General features: G+C 39.8%; 1 protein-coding gene across 3 annotated transcripts in view; it reads right to left on the minus strand.

Moving 5' to 3' along the window:
- Positions 1 to 14646, minus strand: part of FZD3 (frizzled class receptor 3) — a 98039-nt gene extending 83393 nt beyond the window's left edge. The window contains exons 1-2 of one of the 3 annotated variants that reach the window (XM_061425043.1): positions 14507 to 14646; positions 5591 to 6119 (exon numbers count right to left, since the gene is read on the minus strand). In XM_061425043.1, the coding sequence (XP_061281027.1) occupies positions 5591 to 5779 (189 nt within the window). In that variant the 5' untranslated portion in view covers positions 5780 to 6119; positions 14507 to 14646. The remainder of the gene's footprint in view (positions 1 to 5590; positions 6120 to 14506) is intronic. The other 2 variants (XM_061425042.1, XM_061425044.1) reach the window with 2 other exon arrangements.
- Positions 14647 to 16593: the final 1947 nt, after the last annotated feature.

Below are 16593 nucleotides of genomic sequence, written 5' to 3' on the forward strand. Positions count from 1 at the left end.
TAACCCAGCTGGGTGTGCAGTCATAAATGAAACAAGACTAGTATAAGCTGATAATTTTTGCAGCTGGATGATGGGTATATGGTGTTCCATGTATGTCCACATAATTGAAATCTTCCATAATAAAAAGTTGCAGGGAGAAAAGGCTAAAATTTGAGCTTGGATAACTGGGAAACTAGTTCAAACATGCTTTGTTCTTAATGAGCCATAAAGGATACCAAAAACGTTCAGGCTTTGAAGATCTCTGTTTCCACTAGGATCTATGCACCTGCCAGTTTCTCATGCTGTAAGAAAATCTTTAATGAGAATTACAAAAGAAAACAGGAAATGGAGGCAAGTAGAAACCTTTCCAGATGCTTTTTCCTCTGATTATCCTATACAGGTTTAGTTAAAAAAAAAAAAAGCAATCAACCTCCCAAAGAAATTAAAGACTGCTTATTCCACAATCTAACTAAAATTAAACAGACTGACAGGCAGCAAAGAATGATGCTCTGTATTTGAAGAGCATTTTACCTTTTTAAAGTTCCTTAAAATACACATAAATTGTACCATTTGATCTTAACAAAAACTTTGTAAAAGGGACAGGGAAAATACTTTCTAGAAGAAACGGACACAAGGGAGTCACAAGACAAGGCAGTGACAGAATACAAGCCTTCTATTCCTGTTTTAGTGCTTCTTCCAATAAACTGTACCCGTCCTATTCAACGGGGCTTAATTATTCAATATAGAAAAAAAAAACTGCTCAGATCTCTTTCATTACCAATAAAGTCATAAATACCTGGTAACATGTAGGTTTCTAAAAATAGTTACTGACAATTTGTTGTCCATGTTGGACAGCTCCTAAAAATTTACTTGGCAATTTAGACAGTTCAAAATGGTGTGGGAAACTCAGGAATGAGCAATTTTTTTTCTATCAAAAACCACAATATTTGAGGAAAAGACAGACATCAAGTTAAGAACTTAAGAAAAATTTAATGTGTGTGTTTGTGTATAAACGCACCTTTTGTAAAGTAAGAGAAATAAACATACTAACGAGGATCTAATAAATGGACATTCACCCCATTTATTTGAACATGTTCCAATTTCAATGGAAGTATTGAGGAAGAATTCTCTATACACAATGAAAGAACACCCAACTTGTTGACTGTGAACAATAATAAGCAAATTAGAAATACCCCAAATTCTGCAATTTCTCTCCTGGCATCCTTAGCTCAATATCATATATTATTTCATTCAAAGCACTCATTTTGATTTCACCAAACATCAGTACAGGAATGAACCCAAGGCAGGCTTGAAGCCTGGGTATGCTGAAACATACTATACCTAGGAAATGTCTTTCAACTCATCCAGTCCCACAAAGAACACTCAAGAATGTGCTAAGGTTCAGTTCAGTTCAGTTGCTCAGTCGTGTCCGACTCTGCGACCCCATGAACTACAGCACGCCAGACCTCCCTGTCCATCACCAACTCCTGGGGTTCGCCCAAACTCATGTCCATCAGGTCGGTGATGCCATCCAGCCATCTCATCTTCTGTCGTCCCCTTCTCCTCCTGCCCCCAATCCCTCCCAGCATCAGGGTCTTTTCCAATGAGTCAACTCTTCGCATGAGGTGGCCAAAGTACTGGAGTTTCAGCCTCAGCATCAGTCCTTCCAATGAACACCCAGGACTGATCTCCTTTAGAATGGACTGGTTCGATCTCCTTGCAGTCCAAGGGACTCTCAAGAGTCTTCTCCAACACCACAGTTCAAAAGCATCAATTCTTCGGCGCTCAGCTTTCTTCACAGTCCAACTCTCACATCCATACATGACCATTGGAAAACCATAGCCTTGACTAGACGAACCTTTGTTGGCAAAGTAATGTCTCTGCTTTTGAATATGCTATCTAGGTTGGACATAACTTTCTTTCCAAGGAGTAAGTGTCTTTTAATTTCATGGCTGCAGTCACCATCTGCAGTGATTTTGGACCCCAAAAAAATAAAGTCTGACACTGTTCCCACTGTTTCCCCATCTATTTCCCATGAAGTGACAGGACCGGATGCCATGATCTTCATGATCTTTGTTTTCTGAATGTTGAGCTTTAAGCCAACTCTCTCACTCTCCTCTTTCACTTTCATCAAGAGGGTCTTCAGTTCCTCTTCACTTTCTGCCAAAAGGGCGGTGTCATCTGCATATCTGAGGTTATTGATATTTCTCCTGGCAATCTTGATTCCAGCTTGCGCTTCTTCCAGCCCAGCGTTTCTCATCATGTATTCTGCATATAAGTTAAATAAGCAGGGTGACAATATAGAGCCTTGATGTACTCCTTTTCCTATTTGGAACCAGTCTGTCGTTTCATGTCCAGTTCTAACTGTTGCTTCCTGATCTGCATATAGGTTTCTCAAGAGGCAGGTCAGGTGGTCTGGTATTTCCATCTCTTTTAGAATTTTCCACAGTTTATTGTGATCCACACAGTCAAAGGCTTTGGCATAGTCAATAAAGTAGAAATAGATGTTCTTCTGGAACTCTCTTGCTTTTTCCATGATCCAGCAGATGTTGGCAATTTGATCCCTGGTTCTTCTGCCTTTCCTAAAACCAGCTTGAACATCTGGAAGTTCATGGTTCACGTATTGCTGAAGCCTGGCTTGGAGAATTTTGAGCATTACTTTACTAGCGTGTGAGATGAGTGCAATTGTGTGGTAGTTTGAGCATTCTTTGGCATTGTCTTTCTTTGGGATTGGAATGAAAACTGACCTTTTCCAGGCCTGTGGCCACTGCTGAGTTTTCCAAATTTGCTGGTATATTGAGTGCAGCACTTTCACAGCATCATCTTTCAGGATTTGAAATAGCTCCACTGGGATTCCATCACCTCCACTAGCTTTGTTCATAGTGATGCTTTCTAAGGCCCACTTGACTTCACATTCCAGGATGTCTGGCTCTAGGTGAGTGATCACACCATCGTGATTATCTGGGTCATGAAGATCTTTTTTGTACGGTTCTTCTGTGTATTCTTGCCATCAGTATTTTCTGCTTCTGTTAGGTCCATACCATTTCTGTCCTTTATCGAGCCCATCTTTGGATGAAATGTGCTAGGGTTACCTGTTCCAATTATTTTCTCCTGCTAAAAGCTGGCAAGCTGATCCAAAGTTCCTGGATCAGAGACAGGAGGGTGTCATCAGCAGACAAGTCCTTGTAAGGATCTAAGAATCCTTACTTCTATTTGCAAGTGTGCAGTGTGTTGTGTTGATTGCTGAATTTCCATATCCTATACTATTACAGAAACTTTACACTCTCAGACTATCAGGAGACTTTGTCAGTGACATCACTGTCCTGATATGACAACCAAGCCAACTATCCCCAACATTACTTCATATCACTAGAGCTTTCTCTTACTCATCTAGGTGCTCTCCCTAGAATGAGTGAAATTCAGAAAGATGCAGTCTCACTGCCAACAAAATGTCTAGCCTATATGGGCATGTTTGAAGAGAGGACAGAGGCAGCTCACCATGCCACCATTATGAAAGCCCCAGGAGCCCACAATGAGAGATGCCAGTTCATGTGAAACAAATACATCGTCTTTCTAGTACTTTCTCTACGGTCACTTAGAAATGAAATCTGGAATAGCATTAACACTTGTGGATCATCTATTCTGCATCATGCATTGTACTAGCTATTTAAATCTCTCATTTAATCCTAATAGCCATTCAAAGTGTTTTTGTTATTAGTGCCATTTCATAAATGATTTTCACAGAGATGTTGAAGTGAAGTCACTCAGTCATGTCCGATTTTTTGCGACCCCATAGACTGTACCCTACCGGGCTCCTCCGTCCATGGGATTTTCCAGGCAAGAATACTGGAGTGGGTTGTCATTTCCTTCTCCAGATCACAGAGATGTTAGGTGACTTAATTTCAAAGTCTGAAAGCTGCTACATGAAAGAGGCAAAAGTTAAACCCAAATCAGTACATAAATCTTTATGACTTATTTCTTACAACTCTATTTGCTTTCCAAAGGAGTTATACTGACTTAAAATGACAGCAGAACCAAAGATAGTCCTACTTCTTCATTTTTTTGGTGAGAGAACTGGGTAGTTTTAATACCCAACAGGGACTACCATGCCTGGAACCAAATTCCTATATTAAACCAATACCCATTTTCATATACCCAATTTAACAGTCTATACCAAATCTCTCCTTACCAGTTAGACTTTGTATAGTCAGTGGAAGAGCAGAAATATTTTATTCAACCTCTACAATATTTCCAAATATTTGGACTATACAAGTTGCCCTCTACGTTTCAAAATCTATGAATAATAATCTTTCTACAAAATTTCCCAGATAGATTTATGTTAGTTTACTTGGAAGTACTAAACCTTTGAATTTTACTATAAAATGAAGATTCCAAAACACGTAGTATTCAATTTGCTGAAAGCACTGTAACAAAGGATTAAAGACTAAAATTAAAAAAAAAAAAAACTGTAAAGCCTATGTACTATGTAGCTACATTAACATTAGAATATGGGAAAATGGTAAAAACTATCACTTTAAGAGAACTAACTCCAAAAGTACTGTGCCAAGTACTTTATAAACGCTTCATTTTGTACCTTCCAACATGTTAACTCTATTTTACAAGCAAAGTGACAATGGTAAGAAAGTTCAAATAACTTGCCCAAAGTAATACAGATAGAAAGTGGTAGCTGCTGCTGCAGTTTATACAACTCCAAAGCTTTTACATCTTACTGTCAGTTTAGAAAGTAAAGTGAAGTCACTCAGTCGTGTCCAACTCTGCAACCCCGTGGACTGCAGCCCACCAGGCTCCTCCGTTCATGGGATTCTCCAGGCAAGAATACTGGAGTGCGTTGCCATTTCCTTCTCCAACTGCCTCCTAATTCCTATCTGGTAAACATATCTTTGTCCACAATTCTAAAACCATTATTAAAACACATACAAAATTATTTAAACCTATTACTAACTATATCCATTAATTTGTCATAGCTTCTAAAGTAAAATAATTAAAAAGTGCCTAAAGAATTATCATTAGAAAAATTCAAGTAAGGCAACAGATTTTCATGAAGTCCTAAAAGGTCAGGAACAGATAATGCACACAACAAAACCTTTATCACTGCTTGGGAGTTACTGTTCTTAAATTGATGTGAAGACAGTAAGACCAGGATACCATCTTAAGTATTTAAGACAATGTAAATACTGTAAACCCATCAGCCTAAAGGCTGAACCAAAGAACCCATTTTCAAAATCATGTTACCTTCAATATTTACTAAGTGAATTATGAATATTATTATTATAGTCTGCTCTTTAAAGTCTTATTTTCAATTAACAGAAAAAATGTAACCATAACTTGAACAATTTAAACTTCTGAAAGGCTATTACTTCCCCAGTTTCAATGTTTCAAATTTCTTCATAAAAGAATAATATCTGAAAACTAAGATAAGTAACATTCCCCAAACATGAAATCTTTAATCTATCAGAGTCTGAACCTAAATACGTAACTTTTTAATGTACATGTTTTTCCTATTGTTTATCAGAGACATTCATTAGACTGATTAAAAGGGCAATACAAGAGTAATTTTCTATGACATGCCAAATAATAGATGAAGTCTTACCTCCATTGCTAAAGCTGCCGTCTGTTGGTCATAATGATTCAGAAGATTGGGCATGAAGGTAGTGTTATAAGGCAAATCTTGGCACATCCTCAAGGTAATAGGCTCACAAGAAAACAAACTGTGCCCACCTATATGGCCCACAAACATAGTCAAGGGCCACAGACAGAAGACGATCCTACTCATAGCCATGCTTTCTTGATTGAATGAGATTCAGATGATCAGGCCTACTCAATATGTATTTTAGATCTTTGTACACCTGCAGGTCTCAGCTTGAAAGTACTTCTTCTATCTTACTGTTAAGTTCTTCAAACAGAAATACTCTTTGCACCGTCAGAGGTTTGTTAGCTTGGTCTCACAAAAGGCATTTGTTTTTGGTTTCACAATATGGGAAAATGACATCATCTTGCCTCTTCTTTTCATTTTATTACATCGGGTACCATTTGGCCAACGTGTCAAGTTGATCAACCACATTCCCAAACAACAGATTCCATCTTAGGAGAAGAGCTATTTCTTCCTTTGATTGAAATATCTGAAAAATAATTTTTTTAAAAAATGGGAGAAATTAGCGATTTCCTCTTAAAATATTATAGGCTTGATATTAAAACTTTGATTAGCTCAGTAAAGCTGCAGGATACAAAATCAGTATACAAAAATCAGTTGCGTTTCTACACACTAACAATCAACTACTAGAAAGAGAAATTGTAAAACACTGCCTTTGGGACTTTCTGGTGGTCCAGTGATTAAAGCTGCACACATCCACTGCTGGGGCACCGGGGCACTCCCTGGTGGAGAACTAAAATTCCAAATGCCGGGCGTGTGGCTAACAACAACAATCACAAACTTTGATGAGAGATACAATACTGCCTTACAGATAAAATACATGGGTATTTCATAAAAAAATACTATAGCTTTTCTACCTTATCATTCTTGCTATAGATATACCAGAGAATCCATAAATAGCACTTAAAGGCACTATTTCCCCCCTCAGTTGTTTATATAACATATAGTTTAATTTCCCGTCTATAATGGTAGTTTTTCATTTGTCACAGGACCTAATTAATTCACTTTGAAAAACTTGCAAGCTGTTGTCCTAAATTTTATTTAAATATCTGCCACACTTAATACCAAGTTATTTAAATTTTATTATGTTTTAATCATTACATGATTCAGCAGATGGTATCTGTGAAAGGTGTAAAATATAAAGAAATCAAAAGATATGGATTGAAGCCTCTTCCCAACTATGTGAATCACTTAACTTCTCTGAGCTCAGAATTTTCCTTTCTAAAAATTGCACCTCCCTATCAAAAATGTATGAGTGAATTATAAAATACTGTACTCTATAAAAGGTAAAGCAACATCAAACTTTAGGTAGTATTATTACTGAATGACAGTGGATACAAAGACTTACTTCTATCAACCAATACTGAACTGGCCAACAGAAGATTCTAAAACTAGTATCAGGACATTTTCCCAACAATGCTTCATCCTTTTAGATAGTACAAAAATTTAGCACATAGATAGAGAAAACGTTTGACCAACAAATGCTTCATTACACACAGTCAGGCTGCAGAGAAAAGTCAACCCTAGAAAGTTACAGCGTAGGATATGAATGATTTCCAGTTAAGAGTTTCTACAAAGTTTCAAAGTCTGATTTGACACTGCCTTTCCTGGGGGCTTCCCTGGTGTCTAAGACGGTAAAGAATCTGCCTGCAATGCTGGAAACATGGGTTCAATCCCTGGGTTGGGAAGATTCCCTGGAGGAGGAAATGGCAACCCACTCCAGTATTCTTTGCCTGGAGAATTCCAGGGACAGAGGAGCCTGGCAGGCTCCAGTCCATGAGGTTGCAGAGAGTTGGGTGCACTTCCACTTTCACTTTTTTTCTAGGGACAAAACTATGCATCTCTTTTGGGGCTGGAAGAGTAGGTAGAGTGGAAGGCAGGTTTGGTAAGAAAAAGTATATTCTAAAACTATCATACTTCCATTTGGTTTTGTAATCAAGGTAAGTCTGCTTTTACTTTGTTTTCGTTTCACACATGTCAAATATTTCTGTTTGAAGTACACAACCTCGGCTGGGAAAACATGAGAAAGTCAGGTTCAGAAATTCTCAGAGACCCAGGTTAACAGGACAACTCAAATAGATATTAGAGCCCATGACAGCTTAGACCTTGAGAACTTGAACCGGCTTGGCTAAAGTAGAGAAAGAAACTGTCCTTTGTTCACTACCAATGACAGGGACCTCTGCATCCCAAGCTTTAATTACTGGGCAGAAAAAAACTATTTGGAGAAAGTAAAGCGATGGCTGAATCTTCCCAATTTCTTCCCCAATCATATGGTCTTGAGTAGGAGAAGGGAAAAGGAAAGTCTACAACCTTAGGAATTAGGAACACCAAAGTTACAAGCAATCTATAACACTGAAATCTTTAAATCAGAAATATTTGTTAAAGCTTCTTGGCCTGCCATATTTTTTCCTCCTTCAAGCTGGGCCCAGAAATGTGATGTCTGGCTATGGAAAAGTGATATTAAACACAGTCATGTATATTTAAGCTTAATTACCATACAGCACGGTAACAATTATGCATATCATTAAATGTGTCAAATAAGCCCTGAAAGCTTTATTTGGCTACAGTATCAAAACATCCATATAAGTTCCATTTTTGTAGTTTGCTGCTTATGCAGCATGTTCATCTGCTTGCAACTTAAAAAAAAATTAAAGGGAACATTGCTCCCTACTGAATATGTATCTAACAATAAAAATTTCATTTAGACTATTTTTCAGGCAGTACGGGTTCCAAATTTATAGTTCAAAGAAGATTACCATACAAAACTTGAGGAAGAAACAAAGTAACATTGAGTTTTTTAAACCAGATGAGAAACCCCCTTATACTTTTGTCTACCCTATTTTACTTCTTTTTCTCTCAGTTATTCCTTTTGCCTCATTTACAAACAACGCTTCTCACAAACTTACAAAAGTGCTTTCCTTTATGTACTTTGACATTCAAATTTCCATATATCAAAACATTTTTATAAAATTATTATATTAGGCTGAGGTAGGATAAAACCTTAATACAGTAAGACTGTAGTTTATGATTAAGATAAATAAGAAAAAACAGTAGAATGCCATGAGACAAGAAGAAAAATAGAAACAGTAAAAATATTAAGGAATTTATATTTCTTCCAAATCAGAGGTTCTCTAATTTTAATATGCAGCACATTCATAGAATCTTAGAACCATAGGTCTAAGAAATCTGAACCTCTGGAAAATGAATGATATACATGTATTCTAATGATTACCTCAGTACTGTTACAAGTGATCTATAAGTCATATTTTGAGAAATGCTATCCTAAAATAGAATGATTTAAAACAGTATAGGATATTTGCACATAATTATGTGCTTAGCAAAAGTAATATATAAAATGAATTTTTTAAAAAGCAGATAAAGAATACTACTTTAATAGAAAAATGGAAAAAGGACATAAATTTACAAAAGAAATACAAATGGCCAACAAACATGAAAAGATATTCAACTTTACTAATAAAAACATACAAACATGATATATAACATTTTTGCCAATCAGATGAGCAAAGTAACAATAACAGAACACAGTATAGGAGAGGGTGCAGAAAAAAGAATATATTCAACATTTCAACACTTGGAAATACTTTTTTTTTTGGCTGTTCCACACCACTTGCAGAATCTTAGTTCCCCAAACAAGAACTGAACCTGGGCCAGGGCAGTGAAGTGTCTAACCACTAGACTGCCAGGAAATTCTCTATTTTCAAATACTACTGGAGGAAAAGCAAACTAGTTGGTACCTCAAAAAAATAGCTATGGACATCAAAAGCCCTTAAAATGTATATAATTTGATTCAGCAAACCTATTCTACAATTAAGAAAGTAAACACAAGTACACATGATATATAACTGAAATGTTAGTACAATATTGTTTATAAAATAAAAACCCAGAGACAATCTGAAAGTCTACCGATAAGGAATTGGCTAAACTAGGGTACAACCAACACATAACACACTCACTAAAAATGATGAGCAGGATCTATATATACTGACTTGAAAAGACAGTAACAATACAATAAGTGAAAAATAAAATTTTAAATGGTTTACAAAACAGCATATAGTCTCCCACTTTTGTCAAAAATACACATACATGGAACAGAATAAAACTACCTGAATTGTTTAAAAATACAATAGGGACTTTCCTGGCAATCCAGTGACTAGGACTCCACTTCTACTTCAGGGAGCTAGAGTTTGATCCCTGGTCAAAGAATTAAGGTCCCACAAGCTGCACAGCGTCGTCAAAAAACAAAAACAAAAAAAAAATAAAAATAGTAAAGTATTATAAATGCTGAAATGTTATTTTAAAATCTGTTGTATGTTATTTGTGTATGGGAAAATTAAGTCTGCTAAATCTATAAATGTGTGCTGACAATAATACTAGTTGAATGAATGATTTACCGGCTGTTAAAAGTAACAAGCCAAGGGACACAAAAATGCCCTACTACAGGTAGCAAGAAAAGCAAAAAAATGATGATAAACTTAGAATGGGTCAAAAATTGATTTTCAATAACTGAAAAAAAAATCAGATCACCTCTCAGCTGAATCAAATATTATGCACAGTTAAAAAAAAAACTTTTGGTATATATTCTAAATTGCTCTTCAATAACATGATGAAATAAATGCTTCTAATCAGGATCACATGAGTATGGATAGCAACAGTCCTTTCTCCCAAGAGAACCATCCTTGAAGAAGCTGTAAATTTCAGACAACAGGACACAGAAGATTGAGGAAACCAGGAAATACTGAAAAAATACAGCAACTGACTACATAAAGGTTAAAAGATTTTTTTTGCATTCTTTTTGATATTACATATTTTACTATAGGAATCTGCAGAATCTCAGCTGAAAAAAGGGAACTGCTGGATTAACTGGAGGCAACAGTCTTGGGCGCCAATGACAGTAAAAAATGAGGGGTCTGGCAACAGTTTTTCATGCCCTAACCCTGAGAAAAGAGACATTCACTTCTTTACAGAGCAATATAAGATATGCGGGAAACTAATTTCAGATTAAGTGACCTGATGATTATTTCAGCAGAAAACAAAAAGGACTAGATACATTTAACCCTATACTTTAATTTTTATCAATGTGTAACATCAGGAATCTGATATTCCCCAATTTACCAGTTCTCTTTTGATGATAAAAAGTAAAAGCCCCTAAAACAAGTTGAGTATTTGTCTTGAAGAACAGCAATAAAGGGGATGCAATCTTGGAAGACTGTCTTCAGAGGCTGGCTACAAAGCCAGACCCAAAGAACTCAGGTGGGAAAAGCAGGAGATGGCAACTGTGAGGAGGACAGAAAGCAGGCGAATCCCAGAATAGACAATGACAAAAGTGGGTCCTGGGGGCTTGTCAGCAGGGCCCTGCAACAAAAGATGTTAGCAGTTCTATTCCAATTCACACCTTCTGTACAGAAAGCTTCCTTTCATCTTTCTCAGCTTAGATTTACTTATCTTGACACACTGTAAATGTACCTAACATTTTGCGTTTCCAATTCAGAAATTAAAGGTTGCCTCAAACACACTGGCTATGGTGGGAACAGGAGGATATTCTTTTGTCTTCTTTCAGAGTTTTCCAAGACTGTTTTCCAAGACTGCATTATAAGGATTAGCAATCACTACCTCTGAAGCTTCTCTCAAGGAAATTATTATCTTGTTAGAGAGCAAAGTACACACTGAAAGCATATCACTGCTCAAAGTGCTAGATTCCTTTTCCTAAAACTCATGTGGGTTTTGGCCTTTTGTTTTCCATATCTTATTTAAAAAATAAATTCATTCTCAGGATACTGTTTTCTGGTTGCTAAAGTTTATATAGCTCCATATTTAATTCATAGGGCCTAGATTCTTACTACTCTCAAGGTATCACTTTGCTACTTTATCTAATTTTTAAAGTCCGTCTAGTCATCTACTGATTACAAAAGATAATCTAATCTTCCAGTGTGCTGAGTGATGGGGCTTAAAAAAAAATACAGGAAAAACAAATACATTAAAGTTCAAAATTAAAATGAATAGTAGGCATCAAAATCCAGTCCATCTTACAAATTATACATTACTTTTAAGACTAGAGAAAGCAGAAGCAGAAGATCTTTTAAAACTAAAAACAAAACTGGAAATTTAAAAGATGGCCAGAGTCTGGACTTTAAAAAAAAAAAAAAATCAGGTTGAAATTCCAGCCTGGTTTCCCTTTTCCATTAAAATGTGTTCAGAAAATGCTCTAATACCAAGCTCCTGATTTTACTTTCCCCCTTTAGGATGGCTGCATGTTTTGACTACAAAATTAGTTTAATGAGATAAACTTTGGGGACCAGGACTTTTTTTAGGCCTACCAGCCTAGTTGTTTTTTCTTAAATTTCATTCACAGCCATTCCTTGGATCCACCAACACTGTTGCTAGTTCTCGGCATAACAAATTGTAACTCAAAGATAGATTCACCATTTCTGATGCAACAGTCAGTTAAAATTGCTTTCTTGTCAAAGAGGAGTTGTTACTTTTCAAACATTCATTCCTAACCTTCTGGAAAAGCCACTATTAAAAACCTTCACTTCTTTCCTCAAGACCGTGACCCTTCTTCTCCCAAATCTATACTGAACAGTTCCTCTCATGCATATTTCAAAGTCTTGCTTTTCATTTGCACTACTGCTCTTTTTGTGGGCAGCTGCAGCTTTAAACATCTCTAACTCTAGAAATTTAGGGGTTAACAAATACTTGAGGCCAACACTGCTCTTACCTGTGAAAGAAGGTAAAGATGCAATAAGAACTGTTTCCTATCACGTCTCCTAAGAAAATAAAGTCAACAGCAGTCTGACATCAACAAACTAACATTCTCTGAATAAGTTTTCAGTATGACATCTCATAGTTTTACTAACACATACGAAATTTAAGTTGGGGAGAGAGATTTTTTTCCTGTCAAGTGGGCAACAGAGGACTTACCATGACTTTAAAACCCCCTCTCTTTGCCCAATGATGACACTCTCACAACACTGTGCTATACAAAGAAAGAATGTGCACTTTACTATTATCTTCACCTCAAGCCTCCCTATTTCAAATATCTCAATCATGGCTGGGGATCTCTCTAGAAAAATCCACCTAAATGTTCAAAGCACAAAATAATGCTCAGAGGAATACAGTACCTAAGATGAAAAAAGGGATGAAAGAACCTATAGTCTTTTCTTCTTCTATTAATAGGGCACTGGTAGATCTAGGAGAGATGTAGAGGCAGGTAATACTAGTGGATGAGGGGGGGAAAAAAAGGAGGAGGAGGAAAGAGAGGGTAGGACGGTAGGCTTTACTAATTACCTTATTTTCCTGACAGTTTCAGAGCACTTGGGGGGAGGAGGGTAGAGGAGGAACCTGTTATTTCACTAAATAAAAGGCAACACTGTAAGAAGAATTGCATCTCAATTATCTTTTATTTTCAGCTCTATCCTTGCAAGCCTGCCCACTTAAGCTTTTACATCACTTTCCTATCTTATTACCTCTATGTTGTGGTTTGGTACTTCAAACACACACTTTTTTTCTTCTTCTTCTTCTGGAGGAAAATGAAGGTATTGATTTGCTTAAAAGTACGGATGGAAAGCATTATCTTGAGGAGAAAATGGTTCTTAATAACAGAACTACGGGTTTATGTAGCCCTTTGCCTGTCAGCACACCACTAAAGGCTAAAAGAAGGCTCAAGAGGGAGGGAGGTAGCATCCTCCTTGTCAAGTCTTTGTTTCCTTGCTCCTGCGGTTTTGGCTTTACCAAGTAACCCAATTGCCGTAAATAAACATTACAGGTCTCTCCAAACTACTTCTATAAAATAAGATCTTGTTTGACCAACCTAGAGCAGTCATTTATTTCTATAGCTGCTGGTCTGCTCTGCTGCTCTGTCTGCCTACATCCAGAAGGGAACCAAAATTCAAATTTTCATTTATTCTGGGCCAAAAACCAGACCTTTTTTCCTCCTTCCTAGATATTTTGCAACTTCAAGTTGACTTCTCTGCCTAAATTAGTGGCATATGCTTTTGTTCTTTTAAAAAAGAAAGAAAGAACATCCTTTTTTCTCTTATTGAGGAAGGCACCTAACTCTGAAAACGGCCTCTAGGAAGATGCTAAAATGTCTTGAAATGTTTAACAGCACCTAATTTCAGAAGCTATAGATGAACCTCCCCGCGGTACCCCAGGGCAAACACACGGAGCGTCCAAGAGGGCAGAGGGGGAAGCCTCGAGGAGGAATATGCAGACTTTGCAAAACTGACGGGAGGGAGGAGAGGGGACAACTTTCAGGAGTAGAAACAGGAGGCAGTCCAGATGCTGCGACGCCGCCCGGGACCCGGGAAGCCCCGAGGCGGGTCCCGGCGGCCCCCCGCGCCCCCGCGCCCAGCGCTCGGTGCATTGTCCTCCCAGCCAGCGGCCGCGTCCTCCACCCACAGCCCCCAGCGGCCCGGGAGCGCCACACGCCCCCGCGGCGCCGACCGAGCCCCAGGGCTGGGCCGGGGGCGGCGCGGAGGGAGCGCGGGCCACACTCGAACAGGTTGCTCGGCGCGGGCTCGGGACCGAGAGGGTTAATCCAGTCGGCGGGCATCGGTCCGCCTCAGCCCCCAGCCCGAAACTCGGGCTCCCCCGCGCCCCGCCGCCCACCCCGAGAAAGCCCCGAGACACCCCTCCACAGCGCGGCGCCCAAGGCTTTTGTTTTGGCGGCGACGAGAATAACGATCCCTGAGGAGGAGGTGCCGCGGCTGCTGGTGGCTCTTCGGCACAGGGTTAGACCGAGGAGCGGGCAGCCGCGGCGGCACCTCCTCAGTCCCCACTCCTGAGTCCTTTTCCCGCTGAGCCGGACGGGAAGGGGCCTGCACGACCCGCGCTCACCTCACACCTCGGGGACCGGCTCCCGGGGGGCTGCGGCGCCGGCCGGGGACGGCCGCGGATCCCTCAGGTAAACGGAGCCAGCGAGGACCGCCGGCGCGCGCCTCGGAGCGACCGCGAGCTTTCGCGATCGCCGGGGCGCGCGGCCCGGCGGGGGCGGGAGGGGGGATGCGCGCGCACGTACGGCGCAGGCGCGCTGCGCACGCTCGGCCGAGCGCTCCCATTTTGAGCGCACCTTCTGGATACCCGTCCGCGGGTTTCGTTGTTCTTTACGTCGCGCCGAGGCTGATGCCTGGCCCTGTCCGGCCCCCGCGGAGCAGTTCCGCGCTCTGGAAGCTTTTCTTAAATGCCCTCAGTCCCCTTTGCAAAGCTCTCCTTCCCTTCCCTGCTGAGACAGTGCTGCGACTCTCATCCCTCAAGCCTGGAACGCTATTATTGCGAGACCACCAAAACCTGTTTCGAGAACCAGCGTGCCCCCTGGGGACCCGGGGATTGGAGATGGTTAAGAGGCGGGTGCTGAGGGTGGTACTGGGTGCAGATGGAGGTAGTCAGCTTTCATATTGCAGAGCTCCAGGCTGAAGCAGCAGAGCAGATACCCTCTTTATCAACACCCACTTTAGTGAGCAGGTGGGGCTTGAGGTTATTCGTGGCATTCCCCATCTTCTGTTCTTTGGGAAATGTTTCTTCTTTTTCTTCATATGTGATTTTATTTTATTTTTTTCTGCATAAGCTATTTCAGAACTTAAAGATTCCTTAGAAGTCATCTAAACCTAACCTCTCATTATTCAGACGCGGAAAAGAGCGGCCCCGAAAGGTTAAAAAGACTTAACCAAAGCCAGGCAGCGTTTTAAGGGCTGAGTCTGGATTCATTCATTCCAAGCCAAAGCTGTTATCTTTGCCTCCATCATTTTATCTACCTTCCTCCTTTTCCTCCCTTTTCAACCTAGACCTCACAGGCATCATTTTGTTCTCTGGTAGCACAAGGACTTAAATACTTTGATCTTGTAGAATAGTATGACTGTACTTAACGTTATTCAACTATACACTTGGTTAAGATAGTATATTTGAATACAATTTTCTGTCTGCATCTTTGCCACCCCATGTTAGGAGACTGACCAAAAACAGCTATATAATCTGTGGTATGTCCAAACCCTTGGGACACATCTCTGTGGCCTCTTTAATTATAGGCAACTATTTTATACAAAGAAAAGTGGAAGTGTTAGTCCCTCAGTCCTGTCTTTTTGCGATCGAATGGACTGTAGCCCACTAGGCTCCTCTGTCCATGGACTTCTCCAGGCAAGAATACTGGAGTGGATTGCCATTCCCTTCTCCAGAGGATCTTCCCGACCCAGGGATGGAACCCAGGTCTCCTGCATTGCAGGCAGATTCTTTACTGTTTGACCACCAGTGAAACAATCTTTTTTAAAGGTGCTCCCTCAGTTCAGTTCAGTTCAGTCGCTCAGTCCTGTCCGACTCTTTGCGACCCCATGAACCGCAGCACTCCAGGCCTGTCTGTCCATCACCAACTCCCGGAGTTTACCCAAACCCATGTCTATCGAGTCTGTGATGCCATCCAACCATTTCATCCTCTGTCATCCCCTTCTCCTCTTGCCCTCAATCTTTCCCAGCATCAGGGTCTTTTCAAATGAGTCAGCTCTTCACATCAGGTGGCCAAAGTATTGGAGTTTCAGCTTCATCATCAGTCCTTCCAATGAACACCCAGGACTGATCTCCTTTAGGATGGACTGGTTGGATCTCCTTGCAGTCCAAGGGACTCTCAAGAGTCTTCTCCAACACCACAGTTCAAAAGCATCAATTCTTCGGTGCTCAGCTTTCTTTATAGTCCAACTCTCACGTTCATACATGACCACTGGAAAAATCATAGCCTTGACTAGATGAACCTTTGTTGGCAAAGTAATGTCTCTGATTTGTAATATGCTGTCTAGGTTGATCATAACTTTCCTTCCAAGGAGTAAGCGTCTTTTAATTTCATGGCTGCAATCACCATCTGCAGTGATTTTGGAGCCCAGAAAGTAAAGTAAGCTACTGTTTCCCCATCTATTTGCCATGGAGTCATGGGACCGGATGCC

Source organism: Bos javanicus, chromosome 8 (assembly GCF_032452875.1).
Source record: "Bos javanicus breed banteng chromosome 8, ARS-OSU_banteng_1.0, whole genome shotgun sequence".
NCBI classification, from domain to species: Eukaryota; Metazoa; Chordata; class Mammalia; order Artiodactyla; family Bovidae; genus Bos; species Bos javanicus.